The sequence below is a fragment of the Tetrao urogallus genome (assembly GCF_951394365.1).
Source record: "Tetrao urogallus genome assembly, chromosome: 6".
In the NCBI taxonomy this organism is placed as follows: Eukaryota; Metazoa; Chordata; class Aves; order Galliformes; family Phasianidae; genus Tetrao; species Tetrao urogallus.
In genome coordinates this window covers 9,335,991-9,353,616 of record NC_136819.1, presented here as the reverse complement: position 1 = coordinate 9,353,616, position 17,626 = coordinate 9,335,991, and the positions used below count along the sequence as shown (strand labels likewise).

The 17,626-nt window shown below is 36.5% G+C and overlaps 1 protein-coding gene across 4 annotated transcripts in view; it reads right to left on the bottom strand.

Moving 5' to 3' along the window:
* The window catches only part of SBF2 (SET binding factor 2), a gene marked incomplete at both ends in the record, with an annotated part of 234,361 nt that overhangs the window by 101,676 nt on the left and 115,059 nt on the right, over positions 1-17,626 (bottom strand). For all 4 annotated transcript variants that reach the window (XM_079536628.1, XM_079536630.1, XM_079536631.1 and 1 more), the window contains one exon: positions 16,946-17,051. In XM_079536628.1, the coding sequence (XP_079392754.1) occupies positions 16,946-17,051 (106 nt within the window). The remainder of the gene's footprint in view (positions 1-16,945; positions 17,052-17,626) is intronic.

Genomic DNA, 17,626 nt, shown 5'->3' with positions numbered 1-17,626 from the left:
AACAAAATACATTTCTACATTTCTAATATATTCTATAACATCTCTTTTTTCAATATCACTTTCAAAACAATTCCTCTTCTCAGCACAAATCGCAGTAACACTCAATAATGACTTCAAACAGTACCATATGCACCTTCAGCACAACCTTCTATGTACCTAGAATTCAATTCTGGTCACTTATCCAAGCTTAATACTGCTGAGCTAAAAAAGAAAATGACAAACACTTCCCAGTAAACACACTCATACTTCATCCATAGAAAGCATTCTAGGAGTCACGAGGTTAAAAAAGTGCACTAAGGGAGTGCAATGTCATCAGAAGGATATGTTAAAGAAGAACTGACTGCTTAAACGAACCCCACTAGATTTTGGGTAATACACATGAATCGGATGATGGGACTTTTTTTAAGCACCATATAATTTTCCTAAGAGACAAAGCTGTGTGCTCACAGGGAACACCAAAAATACATTTCCTTTAAAACAAAGTTCCATCCTGAAAAAATAGACATGTCTGAGATACGATCAAATTTATGAAATTTCCTGAAATATGCTGGAATGCATGATGGTTCCTTGAGGATATAGCTTGGGTTATCAGTAAGACAGTCTGCACTACCTTTACAAAACTACTGCTTATCTAAAAACAGTCTTTCAAAAGAAGTGAGAGCCACCACAGCCGTATTATATTTAACAATTCATTTGGCTTCAGTAATTTTTATTTTGTTTTGACCATTTTTTTCTCTATAACTTCAAAATGTTTCTACTTTTAAAGGACAAGGAATCAGAGAAAGCTTTTGACAAAAAGATTCATTACGATGAATAAATCAATAACATAACAGCTTGTGCTTTTGAACTCCGTTCTCCAAGAATCCTAACAGCTTCATGAAATCAATGGTAGAGACTTGAGAGGAAATATCGCTAATATGAATATTGCACTACTGTAAATCAAACTACTTTAGAATACATTATGTAAGTATAACTTTAAAAAAAAGCCAAGTCTCCTTACATGAAAAAAAATCATCAGGAAATGGTTGAAAGCTAAACTGAAACAGTGCCCTTTCTTGTATATAAGAATGCATACATTTGTACAACAAGACAAACTGCTGCTACTTCAGAAATCTCTGTGAGAAATTAAAAACTTCAACTGCTATTTTCATACAGAACTGCCCTTGGTCCTTTCCCAAAAGGTTTTAGAGATTGCTTTCAAATATACTTCTTGTTTTCAACCAGTTAAAATTATAGCAAGCAGGCTTCTTACAAAATTTAATTCCACACCAAATACCTTATCAAGATGCTTGGGAATATATATTTAAAACATCTGAAATTGTTTTCTTATGATTAAATGCAACAGTCGTCAAACAATTCTACATAAGGCTACATGGCTTTGACAGGGATTTTCGAGGAAAACAAATTCGTATAGCACATAAATATTCACACTAGGGAAATGACTCTGGTTTTGTTGCATATAAGTAGCTGCAGATAAAGATGTAGATCACGCTTCACAAAAGTGTTTTTCATTGTAGCTTAATCAGCCCCAATATAATCTGAAACTGAGATGACTATTTTTAGCTGTTACCTCCCATGTACAAACTTACATCATGCATAAGAATATGTAGAATAATAGAATCAATAAGATTGGAAATGACCTCCAAGATCATCTAGCCCAACTACCCACCTACCATCAATATTGCCTATTAAACCACGTTCCTAAGTACCACAGCTACACACTATTTGAACAGCTCCAGCAAGGGTGACTCAACCACATCCCTGGACAGACCATTCCAATGCCTGACCAGTCTTTTGGAGAAGTTTTTCTTTATATTCACCCCAAAATTCCCCTGGAACAACTTGAGGCCATTCCCTCTAGTCCTATTGCTAGTTACAGGGAAGAATGGATCAACACCCACCTCACTACAACCTCCTTTCAGGTTCCCTCTGTCACTCCCCACAGGACTTGTGCTATACATCCCTCACCAGCTTTGCTGCCCTACTTTGAACCTGCTCCAGGGCCTCAATGTCTTTCTTGTAGTGAGGGGCCCAAAACTCAATATGGTACTTGAGTTGCAGCCTCACCAGAGCTGAGTTCAGAGGGATGATCACCTCCCTGCTCCTGCTGGCAACACCATTTCTGATATAAGCCTTTCTGATAATTGGCTTTCTTGGCCACCTGGGCAAAACGCTGGCTCATGTTCAACCTAGCACCAACCAACACCCTGATCCTTTTCCTCCATGTAGCTTTCCAGCCACTCTCCCCCAGTTCTGTAGCGATGCATGGGGTTGTTGTAACCAAAATGCAGGACTCAGCAATTGGGCTTGTTAAAGCTCATAATATTCAGACTCAGTCCATTGATCTAGCCTGTCCAGATAGCTCTGCAGGACTTTCCTACTCTCAGGCACATGAACACTTTTTTGCACACTTCCAAGTTGGTGTCATCTGCAAACTTTGTAAGCATGCACTCAATCCTCTCAGCCGGGTTATCAACAAAGACATTGAACAGGACCTCTGGGGAACACCACTTGTGACCAGTTATCAGCTGGATTTAACTCCATTCACCACCACTCGCTGGGGCTGCCCCTCCAGTCAGTTCTTCACCCACTAAGGAGTGCTACTGTCCAAGCCACGGGCTGCCAGCTTCTCCAGGAGAGCACTGCAGGAATCAGTGTGAAAGCTTTACTGAAGGCTAGGTAGACTACATCAACTGCTACTACAGCCTTTCCGTCACCTACCAGCTGGGTCACCTGGTCACAGAATGAGATGAGGTTGGTCAAGCAGGACCTGCCTTTCACTTGATCCCCTGGCATGCCATGTGATTACACTCAAGATGACCTATTCCATGACCTTCCTCAGTATTGAGGTCAGGCTGATAGGCCTGTAGCTCCCAAGATCTTCCTTATGACCCTTCTTGTAAATGTTTTTATTACATTCCATTTGTCCTTCAGTACTTCCTCACTTGTCACAGAGGATGAATTTAAAATGTTTGCTACAATATGAATGCACCAGGTGTAGCCCCAGCTTTGCCAAGTTAGACAAAAGCACTGCTTTATTTACAGAGCTTGTGACAGGGACCAAACCCAAGAGCATCTAAATACATTCTTTCACTTATCAGCAGGTCCTGTAAGGAGTAGAGGAAAAAAAAAATGAACAGTAAGGACACTGGAAAAGATACAACACAGAGTTTAAAAGGGAAAAATGAAAGCTCTAGCCAAAGCAAGGAGACCGCCCAGCCATTGGCCACCACATAGGAAAGTATAGGAAGAATTCTCTCTCCAGTCTGGCATTCCCTGACACGTGTCCAAAGTCCTTGGAAAAAGCGGTTAAAAGCAGCTGCAAACTGTGTGCACTGCTGCTGTGCAATCTGCAGTTGGCCAACAGGCCTCCCTGCTGAACAAGCTGGGCAGGACATCATATGTGGGGCCTGGCACATCTTGGCTGTGCAGCTGGGTGAAGGCCAAATGGGGACAAGAGACAAGAGAGCAAGGTGTCCCAGTTACCTCATGTGACAGAACCTGAAGGGCTTTCCTAGCTTCAGAAAACCTGAAATTTTCAGTGCTTTCAGTCTCTATCTGCAAATTATGGACCTCTGTACACAACACAATCAGAAAATTAAATAAATAAAACCTACAGTTCAAGATGAAGATTAACATTTTCTTAAGTAAGAAAGTAAGAATTTTCTCACTTTCAAGGTAGTGGTCTCTAAGCTGATGCAAAATTATAGCTCCACACATACTTTCAAATATATATTTTTTCAAGAGTCTGAAAAATATAATGACTGTGAAAGAAATTTTCATCTGACAGAATCACACAAATTACTCACAGAAAAGTTTTTGATTACCTTCCTTTTATAAATCATTTAAATCATGAATTGAGTTATCTGACCACACTAACATGTTATTTCAAGGCCAGAACATTAATTTACTGAAAAGAAACAGTTCAGAATAACAGCCCATGTCTAGTTTCCTCATGCTACACACTCTGGCTTGTTTGTAACCTTGAACTGCACGCTGTTCTTCAGACTCGACACTACATCCGATGCTCATTTGTCAGGGCATAAATAGACAACACGAAAAACAACAAACAAGTTGGTTTTTACAGATTATTCTTTTGCAGTCCACTGACAGACAGACATCCTGTAAAATATTATACATATGCTGGAAAATTTTGAATGGAGGCTTCCTGACCTTCACTGTTTTCAAGTATTTAAAGAATCTGTAATTTATACTAAATTATCTGACATCCTACATCAACAAATGTATCATTCTGCCTGTTTCCTGTTTTTCTAGAATTTAAGTATTTATTCTAGCATGATTAAAAAAAAAAAAAAAAAGCAAAACACCAAGGTGCACTTGACAAGTTACTCAGTGTCCTTTATATTACAAGAAAATAAAACATTATCATTAACTTCTTCAAACTTTTTAAGAGTTATAAACATGAAAGTTAGAAGCTCAACTAGCTGGATATACTGTTATGCCAATATGCCACTCTTGAATTACTGGACACAAGAAAAAGCTTAACAGACAAAATAATCCGTAACTTAGCCAGACTAATCCAGGAAATGGGTCAACAAAGACAGAAAAGCCTTTCTGAAAGGCCACTGGAGATTGCATAGTACAAGTTCTGTGCCAGGCAGTGTCACACTCTAAAGGTAACTGGGAAACAAAATAAGAGAAAAACACAGAACTCTTTTCATTTTTATTTTTAGATATAATAGCATAGCACTGCTAATGAATGAATTCCATGCTTAACTAATAAATAAGAGGCAGCAAATATACTCAGTAGTCATAGGCAATCCCTGCCAAATTGCATTCATTTGCCCAATCCAAAAATTATTCTGCACCTACCATCAGCTACACACAGATAAAAGTGTAAGAACACAGCTGTAATGTCTTTCAGCTAAGGCTCAGTGTACATCTCGGAAATTACGCAGTTCAGTAGGACTGTACTCCATATTACATGATTCAATCACAGCCAAACTTACGAATGGGGAGCAATATAGCTGTGCCAGCACAGAGTTTTGTAAAGGTTAATTTATCCTGCTTTCTGGCTGGGTAGCACGGAGAATATGAGTCAGACAAGTACCCCCAAGAGATTAATTTATTTGGACTTTGTCAGACCGGGAAGGAGGAGAAACAGTTTCAAAAGCACAAAGCTTCTAGCTAAGACTCTCTCAAAGAATTAAACATTTAATGAAAAAAAGTGTTCTTACTGATTTCTAAGCACATGGAAGCAAACAGTGGGTGTGACAGACAGTACTAGAATCGAAACACATTTTCAGGAAAAAAAACCTATTCATTTTGAAATGGGAGTGAAGGTAATTTAGAATCTGAAAGACAAATGGTTGCATGTTCTTTAGAAGACACAGAATGGTCAAAGACTTTTCCATAAAGCTTCAGGGGAAGTGGGAAGAGGGAAGGCATATGAGGAGCATGCAGAAAGATGATGCTTTAGATGCCAAAAAGGCCAAGTGATCATTCAATGTTGTATCCAAGAGACTGAAAAGAAGTATAGCAAAAAAATAAAAAAATAAAAAAATAAAATCTCTTCAGACAAACATTCCTACCTAAATATTGCTCCCTCAAAGTCTAACAACACTAATTATATTCTGGCGATGCTGACTAAAGCAGACAGTTGATATCCAAACCCAAATATTACACAAGCACGAGGAAACAGGGATCGGACACGCTGCATAATCTACTTAGGAAGATGTATGGTCATGTCTGTCATCTGCATGTTGATACCACTTTGTTATCATTAATTTCATTAAATCCCTCTGCAGACACACTGAAAGGAGGAACAAAAAACCCTCTGGCTTCCAAGAACTTTCAAACAGAAATCTGCCCATACACTGAGTGATCATGATTAAGCATAATTTTTTTTCCAGAGACAATGATGCAGCTAAAGATAATTAACAAGAAAATATTTAGATAACAATGTCTTCATTCCTGAAAGACAAAAGGGCACAACTGTCTCATATGCATAGTTTTAAGCTATACATACCCAAAGTAAGACTGCTAAGCTCAAGATTAATGATAGTGTTGAATAGTTTTCTCAATAAAGCAGAGCAGACAATGGAAGGTAAAACATACAAATGGTGGTTTCATATATTGAAAGTACTCACATGGCAATGAAGTAAAATACCAAATTTGCACGACAACATATTTTAAGCTATACAAATATAACCTGTATTACAAGTGAAGGTTTCCAACTGATTGCGTGCCTGGCTCACGCAGACAGGTTTGACACATGCTTCTAAAAATAAGTTCAGTTACTTACTCCAAGTTTTATTGTTGTTGCTATTATTGTTGGTTTTGGTTTGTTTCTTATTATCAGAACCAAATTCCAGTAAAGAATAAATGCCAATAAAATATCAATCAAAATAGGTCTGCATTTAAAATTAAACCCAGAATTGTTAAGGGGAAAATATTCTTTTTTTTACCAACAGAGAAAGTGGCAAGCAATATTTCTTTAATATTAAACTCTTAGACAGCAGATTAAAACATTTATTCTTTTACTGTCCACTCATTAACACTTGGCTAAAAGTCTGCTGTGCTGAAATATGATTTATTTTATTTTCACATCTCAACTTATGTTTATTTACTCATTAAGATATCTAAAGCAGGAATCCACCAGGTTTGGACATTTTTCTCATAAATACCTAGATTTCCAGTCCTAAGAAAGGTGCACGTAGAGGTAAACAGTACTCCTGCACAAACCTAACTTCAGTGTAGAGAGTTTCTTTATTACTCTCACAGGTGAGACTCGATGAACTAGAACGCTCTGAAAAAATTTTGTAGAAGGATTTTGAGTCAACTGGAACAACAGACATATACTCATGAATTGAAATGCTGCCCGAATCCCCAAAATAGAGGAGAAGTATCCATTTACTCCACTGGGAGCAAACAGATATGCATAATTTGACTGGATTCATGTAGAACAAGAGAATATCTTTTAACAAAACACAGCAGAGAGGGAGCAATACCATGAAGATCCTTAGAAAGAAAATATCTAAGAATGAGAAGGGTATTGTCATTCTTGAACTGTACACAGGAAAAATGGTCAAGGATACACAAGAAACTGCAAACATATCTGTTTCCTGTCTAAGGACTACAAAGTCTTTCTCAAGGGACAGAACGACTGCAGACTTACATTAATGGAAGCACAGAAATGCAAAGACAGCAAGAACAGAGGTGGCTGATAACGATGTTCTGTTAGAGCTATCTTCAGGCATTGTTGGTTGATATTCATGAAGTATAAAACCACAAACACTCAATTAAGAAAAAGAAAACTGCAGAACACTTTAATAATCAAAAGTAGAAAAGGTCCCTTTAGTTCCTTAAAGTGTTTTGATTCTCTGTTAAATAGTTTAAAATACTTCAAAAAAAAAAAAAAAACACACCATAAAACCTCCCAAAACAAATAAACAAAAAAACCTCTCTGTGAAATCCTTTCTTTGTGAGATTCTTCTGACCTCCTGAGATACTGATACTTCACCACACTGCAACTGAATAGCCAGCAAGTCCTCAGCAGTAAACAAAGGAAGAACATTCTTCTGAATTAGTTTTAAGCACATCTATCATATGTACTATGTAAATCTATGCTACGTAAATCTATGCACACACTAGTTTAAAGAAAGATTGTGACTAGACTGCATTCTGGAGGATGAAGTTTCTGCTCTACACATCCTGCAAGAGATGAGGAAACTCGATAGCATGCAATTCCCATTGACATAACAGAAGGAACAGCAGTGGGACATGAGAGAACTGATTTATTTGAAGGAAGTCTGCAGGATTCAGGATCTAAGTTGCAAAGTTTGTGGAAGGGAAGAAACAGGAGGAAAAGCAGAATAGGCTCAGCCCTCGTGAAGAGGGTATCAGAGACCAGATGGATTTGTGTTACACTGTGGGCCTTGACAGTGGCTGGATATAAAGCATGTACTCCTAAACAAACTGAAAGATTTCAGAATTGGCACAGTACATTCACCACAGAGAGTAAGAAGCAACAGAAAAACAACAACAAAAAAAAATCTGCTCATTCCATTATAAAATTTCCTCAATGCAAAAACGTATTTATAGGGCTAATGTGCCCTGAAACATAGCGCCAAGACCCACATACTCAGAACACATCAACACTGTAACCTTCAGTAAGCATGCCAAACGTATTCCCTTTTACAGCACTTTTCACAGCACAGCATGAAAAGCTCAATTTAGGTTTTCTTTTTAATTAAACAGAACCGTACTGGATAAAGATATATTCCTGTAATTAATTGTTTTCCCAATGGCAACTGTCAGAACTTAATCAACCACTGCTTTCTGTAACACAATACTAAAAATTCATTAATTTCAGTAAGACTTGTGACAACACAAATGTTCATACTACATACAAAAAGTAACTTGTTTTTCTGACAGTATAATAACTAACTAATGCTTTAAATTAACTAGATATTAAAATTCTGTCTTTATTTCCATTTTGCACTAAAAGCTAGTTATGTAGCAATTGAGAAAACTCGTGCTGGAAATGATGAGTAAATGAATGAATAAAGGAATAAGGAAATAAGTGATGTATGAATGAACAAATTAAAAAAAAAAAAAAGACATTAATCTATCAGGTTTCATTTCTATATGATACCATAATATAACTGTTTTTGAAGAAAAAACATTGAAAAAGAAATTGAGGTCCTAACCTTAACCTTGCAGGTGTAGCAGAGAGAACAGAATGCAGGTCAGAAAGCATCACTGCCACCAAACAATCAGTGATACACAGTGGGCTTAAGAATTGAAATAGTTTCAGAAAAGTCTTTACAACTAGTTTACAATGCTGAGATCTACATATGCTGAATTTAGATAAACTGTATATATATATACTAAAAAAAAAAAAAAGTATTAGCAACAATTTAAGTGTGATCTTACAAGAAGAAATATGGACTGAAATTTTACTCTTCTTCAGCCACAAGTATTAGCACTGAATTTTTGAAATGTAGTTTTGTAAGGTCTTACAATTTAAGTGCTATTAAATTTACTTTGGAATAATGAGAAAACTAATTTCTGCATTCCTAAGAGTAAAAGTAGAAAGAAAAGCCATCTGTTTCAATTTTTTTCCGTAAGCAGAAAAACAAGTTTCCTTTGCTCTTCTGATTTTATTTCTTTATTGCTTATTGGAGTTTATATTTTTCGTATCTCTGAAAGGGTGGCATTAGGGCACCAGCAATATACTAGTCAACAACAGAGCTCTCTTTGTTCCACATATGCCAAACAAATGCAAGAACACGAGCTGCATCTTTATAAGGTGCAGTTTGACATTAGTTGACTGGAAGCTGATCCAGTGCCTGTCATTGTTAGGGATGGTCTTGTTCCTTGTGCTTTCTTTGCACCTGCTAGCTTAAAGCTCACACAAGTCCAAGGTGAGCTAGTTCATCTGCAGAGAGAGAGGGATTTGCTCTCATGGAAGCACTTGGCTGAGTGACTGAATTAGACCCAGCAACAAACCATAACCTGAGAGGGCTGACAGAAAACAGATGAGACTCTGCAGTGCGCAAGAGGCTCTGTACAAAATTAACTTGCAAAATATCCTTTTATTTTTTCTAAACCTTTAAAAAACAAGTTCCTATTTGTTCTGCTGTTGCAGCAGTAAGCGCCCATTAGCAGTACGTGCCACATAAAATTCCTTTTGTATTCTATTTGTTCTTTGACATGACAAATCTAGTAGGAAAGCTTGAACAGTAAATTCTCTTCTGCTAGTTCATAGAGCTTAATCGCAGGTCCTCATTTAAAACTGCATTTACAACAAAGCCAGCAGCATCTATTTCACAAGACAGGTAGTAGCATGTTGCAATGACTGGAGAGTACACAATTTATTGAGATCAAAGACTGATTGAACTTCCTTGATTAAACACTTCATAAATTGCTTCAATTGCACATGCTGTCTAATTTCAACACGGAGAATACATGTTCCCATCTCACAGTGCATACATTTCATGGAAAAAAAGAAATCCAGTGAATTGGGCAAGAAGTTTGTAAGCAACCTGACAGAAGTTACAGAAGTTCTGGCTCATATCACTGACCTCTCATGATAAACATGAGATGCAAAGAAGCAACACAACACTGATGACCTGATCTTAGTGTATGTCTTAATTACAGATATTACTGAATTGAAAATGCTGCATTGGGTCATTTCATACAACATCGCACAGATTAAATATCTCATTGCTTAGCTGCCCCTATATTATTTCTGAACAAATTACAGTATTAAACTTAAAGCATTCTTGTTCTGTCTTGAAGACAGTGGGATTTTCTTAACAGCAGAAGCCAGCTAGCGGGTTGGCTGCGCAGTGGCCCTTTCTTAATGTTTCCCAGCAATAGACATATATACGTGCATATTTTGGGAACGTTTTACCCATTTACTCTCTAATTCAGTATAGCTTCCTGTTGGCATAAGATACTCTACACGACAAGCGGAACATTTTATCTCCCCTAGTGCAGAATTTAAAAATCTTCTTAATTCAAATTTACTGTAGTAAATCAACTTTTTGCCTATTCCAAGAAAAAACTGTCTTTTTTTTTTCCATGGAAATTCTACATGACCAAGAACAAACTTTCTAGAAAGCAAGATCCTATGATATGAATGAGCATAAGTAATACATCAACTAAAAACTTAAGAAGGAATCAACCAAATATATAGTTAATCAAAGCTGATAAATCAAAGCTAATAAAAACATCAAGCCACATTCTGTTATCATTACTTGCCATGCTGGCTATTACACACTGGACTTCTTTTCTTCTAGTCTGATCGTTTCCCCACATTTTATCTTTCTAAAATGAAGGGTATTACTATGTCAGTCATCATGGTTCTCTCTTCACTGCTTGAATATTCTGTTGTACATTAGATATATATGTGACGTAAGTATGGTGAAAATTCTGTTATAGTTTTCTAAATGATAAGGATCAAACTGCTGGAGGAAAATCTTAAGCCATCTGTTCTTATCATCAACACTGGGCCTTAGAAGGAAAGAATAAAATGGGTGGCAAATATTAAAGACCATTTCTTCAAAATATTTCTTTTTCATAGAACAATTTTGTCATATCATCTTAAATTTACATACTATAAAGTATTTAACTCCTACAAACTTTATTTTATTGAAAATCCACTGATTTAATAATGGAATTTCTTCTGAAACGTAAGAAATATTTTAAGAGTTACATTCACAGCACTGTCCATGAGATACTTTGAATACAATTAGGGTCTTTCTCAAAAAGCACTTTTGTAGTCCAGAACACGGTTCCTCTGCTTGACTTGGACTTACATGTTTCAAATGCCAAAGAATCAGTAACATCAAGTTAACTGCATCTACAAAGGAAGAAAAAGGCAATTTATGCTAGTCAGATTCTAGGGTCACTAAGAAGGGAGTTTGAAGCCAATATCTACAAGAATAAGATTGCACAAATAGATTGTACTTCTGGAAAATGAAAATATCTGCATCTTTCTGTGTCCTCTTGACTAATAGAAATGCAAGAAGAATAGACTGATGAGAACCAATTATTTTAGAAAATCTCTATCCTGGTATCTAAGCTTTCACTTATCATAAAAGAAAATCAGTTCAGGAGTTATGACAGAAGGCACTCGTAGTCTTTTGATCTCACATTACAGTACACTCTTCCCAGACATTAGAATCATAGAATCACCAAGATTGGAAATGATTTCCAAGATCATCTAGTCCAACTGTCCATCTACCACTAATGCTTCTCCACTAATCCACACCCCTCAGTATATCATAATGTTTCTTGAATACCTCCAAGGCTGAGGCTCAACCATCTCCATGGGCAGACCATTCCAGTGCCTGACTTGCCTTTTTGGAGAAGATTTTTTTCCAAATAGACAACCTGAACCTCTGCTGGTGCAACTTGAAGCCATTTCTTCTAGTTCTATCGCTAGTTACACAGGAGAAGAGGTCGAATCACACCTCACCACATCCTCTTTTTAGGTATTTGTAGGGAGTGAAAAGATCTCTCTTCTTCTCCAGACTAAACAATCCCAGCTCCCTCAGCCACTCCTCATAAGACATTCAGGTTCTCTTACTTTTAAGATGCACGTGGCACTCAATCACCCTTTTTAGCCTCTATTCTGTATACAATGCAGCTTAACTGTAGCAGCTTTGTTAATTACTCACTGTCTATTAATTTGTACCTAAAATTGTACAATGAAAGTTGACAGACTACAAAGTCTTTCTTTTTTTCAGGAAAGCAAAGTGCTTGAAATTCTCTGCTGTGTAGTGATGCTGATGTCTGACTCAGCACCAATTCTTTTTCTCAGAATTGAAATGAAATGTTCTAGATAATCTCCATCAGATCATTTCTCTGTTACTCCATAGGTCAACAGTTGCTGTACTGTGTTGTTTATCCTTGAGATATATAAACAATTATGAACAATTATGCTCACATCATGATTTTTGAGGTAGTGCTATGAGAGGCAAAATATGTTGGAAAGTTTATTAACAAATGAAGCCAGCTTTATTTCAGCATGCTGACAATCTGACCAGCATGCATGTTCTAAGATAAAGAAAAATTTCTTCCTTAGGATGAAACTGTACCAGGCAAGTAGGTCCCAAAGGGGTCCATAACTATATCTCCTGTCAAACTTGCAAGGTTTGGTTGTTAACAGCACAGGGACCAAAAGCTATCATTAAGAATCAATATCAAAACATCGTCTTCCTTGACTCTTTCAGTATGTTTACAGTGGAAACTGAAGACCACTAGCTGCCAGGGACCAGAAATGGTAGCAAGGTCAAGGTAAGGCAGGTGACAAGCAACAAATCCATCTAGCTAGACAAACGCACAGGTCTGAGGTCTACTGAATGGAGCAAAGGAAATGTGAGGATAGAAAGGCAGCCCAGGTAAGAGACCAAGCAACAAGCAAATGAAGGAAAAGCCTTGTCTTCAGAGTTTGGAAAGTAGGGTAAAACATTAATTTTTAAGGAACATCTTGTTTCTTAATTGTTCTGATCAGCTCAGCAGTGCGATTCATACTGCCAGTTGTTGAAACAGGCAAAAATTAAAAGTGCTAATTAAAGCTGAGCTTCTTGCTTTGACATATATCACTGAGGTCCCTGATAGTTTTCTGCCTTAGGTTCATTAGAAAATGATGTCCATTGAGGTGTATGTCTCAAATACAAATGACCAAAGAAAGCCATGCTCAATAACAACACCAGAATGAAGCAGGCAAGCAGTACTTGAATTTGGAGAAGGAAAGAGTTCAAAGCAGAAACATAGGAACGTATTGTAAATATAATGAGAGGGACTAGAAGACAACAATAATAAAAATCTCCTTCAATCCCCAAAAGAGCTTTAACAGATATCTAACATCTCACTAATAGGCAAGGAGAAACAGAAGAGTATTTAAACACTTCTATTTATCATGGACCATTCATAAACACAGCTTCATGATTACTGTTATTCTTAGCTGATGAAATATTTTTTTTAGGTGTAGTGATCCAGCTACATGCCTGGCTCTTGTCACGTTATTCTCATACATTACGTTTTTTGAAATAAAAAGAATGTAAGATTTAAAGTGTCAAAGACTGATGTTCATTATTACAGCTTAAAGCCATTGGGGATGTTTTTCCCAACTGTAGTTTGTGGCCCAAGTAAAAGCAAAGTCTATTTCCAGATATGCTGTAAACTTGGTAATATAGGGAGGGTCATCTTCTGACATATTATCCTGCCAAGAAGAAAAAGCATGATGAGAGTATTATTGCACAATATTTCTCAAAATAAATGCTGAAATTACTTTTGTATCTATTCATAGTGGTAAATTTTGTCTTGTCGCCCATCTTTCTCAAAGAAAGAGCTATTTTTAAAAAGGTGATTTATCCAGTTCACAAATATTTTTCTAACTACTCTTCAATTTTCTATTAGTAATTCAAATAGGATTAAATGACTTGTACCGGAAGACAAACAACTGAACATACTGTTACTCAACAAACAGCCTAGTCAATCTTTGTGTTCTGAACATAGGCATATAATGGGATCATAGCTATCATCAAATTAAACTAGCCAACAACATGCTGGACAATGGAAGTCAAAGGATTTTGCTAGGTTGGATAAGAACCAGAGAAACAGAACAAGCATTACTATCAACAAAAAGCTTCTAATAGGCTATGGCATCTAAAGAAAAGTATTAGACTTTACCTTAGAGAAAAAAAAAAAAGAAAAAAACCAAATTTTTTTCAAAGGGATAGGCTAATAGATTCTTTCAGGACTCCTGCCATTAATGCTACACATAAGTTTATATAAGAAGAATAAATTAAGAATGTTTTATATTCCACAACCATTACAGATAGCTATCTGCAGCTGTATTGACAATACTTTTTCAGTACACCCAAACATAAATTTCACATCAACAAACCTTGCCTTTAGAAGAACATAACAACTCTATCAAAGATGTATAACATCTACATGTCAAAGGAGCCGTGTGCTATTCTTTAAAGTGATATACACTACACAATGCTAACATTTTTTAATTTGTAAGATACAAGGTGATTCTACCATCATGCTATATACCCTCAGATACTGAGACCCAAAAAACTTTGAAAGAGACATCAGCTGGGAACTGACATTTCCATGCTGCAGAATTTTAAAAGATTCCTGTTCTCCATCACACCAAGGAATAGGAGAGAGACAGGAAGAAATGCCACACAAGAACATCAGTTAGGCTCTTACAAAAATTCTGGGGCTTTGAGGAAATGAGAAAATGTTACACTAAAAAAGACAGGTTGCATGGAATCATTCTTTTTTTTTTTTTTTCCCCTCCCCTTTGGAACTTGTATCATCTTTTCAGAGAAACGGGATGCAAGCTTGCAGTTTCTATGCCAAGTTTTATAATCACAAACTTCCCTCTATCTGTCTCACATACTTTCTTCTCTCTCTCTCTCTCTCTCTCTCTCTCTCTCTCTCTCTCTCTCTCTGGGCCAATATGAAGTGTCACTAATCAGAACTGTGAGTAATAAGGAACTTCTCCCACATTTTCTCCCTTTCCCTCTCCTGCTGATTTTCATATTCTTCCGTGCAGTGTTCCTGGAATGGGTACATGGTGTATTTGTGCTTACTGACTCTTTCCTGTACTCCTTATATGCTATTAAAACACAAGAAAGATCAGAACTCCAAAACTTAGTGCAACTCAGAGGAAGAAAAAAAGCAGAAGTATAGAAACCAGAATGTTTACAGAAAAAAACTAAGTGAGAATGGTAACAGAAGAGATGGTAGACAAAAAGTAAGTCAGAGGTATACAACAGCAGAGCATAAATGATATAATAAGGAATTAAACAATTCCAAAAAATAAGACTTAAAGTGTTAGCGATGGCTAGAGTATTACACTAAGCATTTTAGTTACATTTTAAACTCTCTAATACCCTTCTATAGCAGCTCTTCAGGGAGTTACATGACATCAGTGAGCCCATATTTATCCATTAATAAAATGTGGTTAATAATATCAGCTTAAATCCCATCTGAAAGCGATATTACATTCTCATACAAAAGCGTTATTATTTCATTCTATACAAAATGAGTGGGATTTAAAAGGCTCTATCTGCACACTTGACCTTACTGAGAATCTGAGAGGAAGAGACGGTACTTTTGGTTTTCCTTCCATACTCACATTCCCACTCTCTCCTTACATAGTTTCTCTCTATAAATCTGACGCATGAAATGGTTTGTCTTCGTTATCTCAGTTTGATCTTGTGACATAAAATAATTCAACCCCAATTTGCCATACAAAAGCCATGTGTCACACAGTAACTAATCTGTCCAAGCACTAGCTAAAAACCTTGCTTCCTTTGACATTTTCAGAACTGAGAATTTGCAGTAACCTTTGCTACCACTGCCCTAGAATATATTGCCTCATCTTAGGTACCTCATAGCACATTAATAGAACAAGCATACCATACCATACTGTGACTCATGTCATAATTCACATCTTCACCAAAGCGAAAGTTGTTTTTGGGCCTTTCCATGATTAAACCATTGCCTGTGGTGTGCTCAGTCTAATTCTAATGAATCTGGGTATAATTAACAAAGTAAAACCTCAGGAACTGTGGTCAGGATAAGCAGCATCTATAATATTAGTTGCATTTATCCACAAAATATTAATATTTCTCTTGGAATACTTTGAAATAATACTGTAAGAATACTGAAAGAATACAATTAAGTATTTATATTGTATTTATCAGATCTGATATCAATTCCTTTGATATAGACTTCGACAGATACACCGTATGAAATCTTCTGTTGTCTAGAGGATTTTCCACTTCCAGAATCACTAGGTCTTACAACTAGCTGGAGTAGGAAACATAACTTACTACTGTTTTGACTGGAATAATTTCACTATGGATGGTCAGCAACAGATGTTACAGCACAGACTAAAATCTCTTCACCGTTTCAGAAGCATTCAAGAACTTCACTTTAAACAATAAATGCTTCTGTTTCTCTTCTCATGTGCCTGAGTACAGCTACTTTTTAAAAATCCAATCACTCAAAATTATTTTCTATGACTTGGGAAAACATATTCCACATTATCAGTGCCTGGTACCTTTTCTAGCAACTTTTTCATTTACTAGTTTGTTTTTAACCTACTAGGTTTTATTCAGTTTGAACAGTACCCAAGGGGTAGAGATTCTTTTTACATGAATGTTACCATAATTGAGAAGCTCACCTCCATTTACAATACATTTGCAGATAGTGGATAACATTGGAGCTATTGTACCACAGGCAAGACATATGAAACGACATATGAATGCCTGATTAGGGGATAAAAGCACTATTAGTCATTCTTTCATTCAAAACAAATTAATATTGACCATGTTGCTTTCTTGGCACAGGATATAAGCTGAATATGAACAGAAAATAATTTACTCTGTGAATTCTTATTATTTTCCCCACCTCCCCCAGAGCAGAGCAGACCTAGACGTACCCAGCTGCTGAAAGAGAAGAGCCACACTGGTGCCTGTAACAGGAAGGCTATCATGTAGAGGAGTCTGTATCAGTTGTCGGTCTCCAGCTCCCAAAGAAAACAATTTCTGTAGAAACAAACGTACATATTTTTAGTATAAATTTAATTTATATAGAATAAACATATTATTGTCATACAGATAAAGTGATTCATCCTGTAAAAATTATTTCTTTTGTATACAGAATCTTAAAATCAGTAAGAATAACTGAACTAACATAGATCCAAAATATAATTTGAGGTCAGTATATGACCTCTTGAATGCATAGTGTGATAATGTCTTCCTTGTGAGTCATGCTTTTGAAGGCATTCAATATTACGTTTTTAATAGTGCAATAAAAAACCCTCTAGAAAAAAAAATTACAACACATTCAACTCAGAAAAACTACGTTATTTTGTAATTGAAGGTTTTTTGATATGTGCTGTCTGCATGCCCACACTCATGTTCCATCACAAGACTAAATTTTTTTCCCAAGTGACATCTGCATACTGAAGAGCACTCTCCTGCTAGTCCTATGTTCCCACACAGAATATTTCAGTAGAATTAGAACTTCAGTTACCTTTGCAGCACAAGAACATGCCCCCAACAAGGCAGACTAGAAATGAGAGTGAAAGGAATACACTTGTGCATCACAGTTCAAAAAG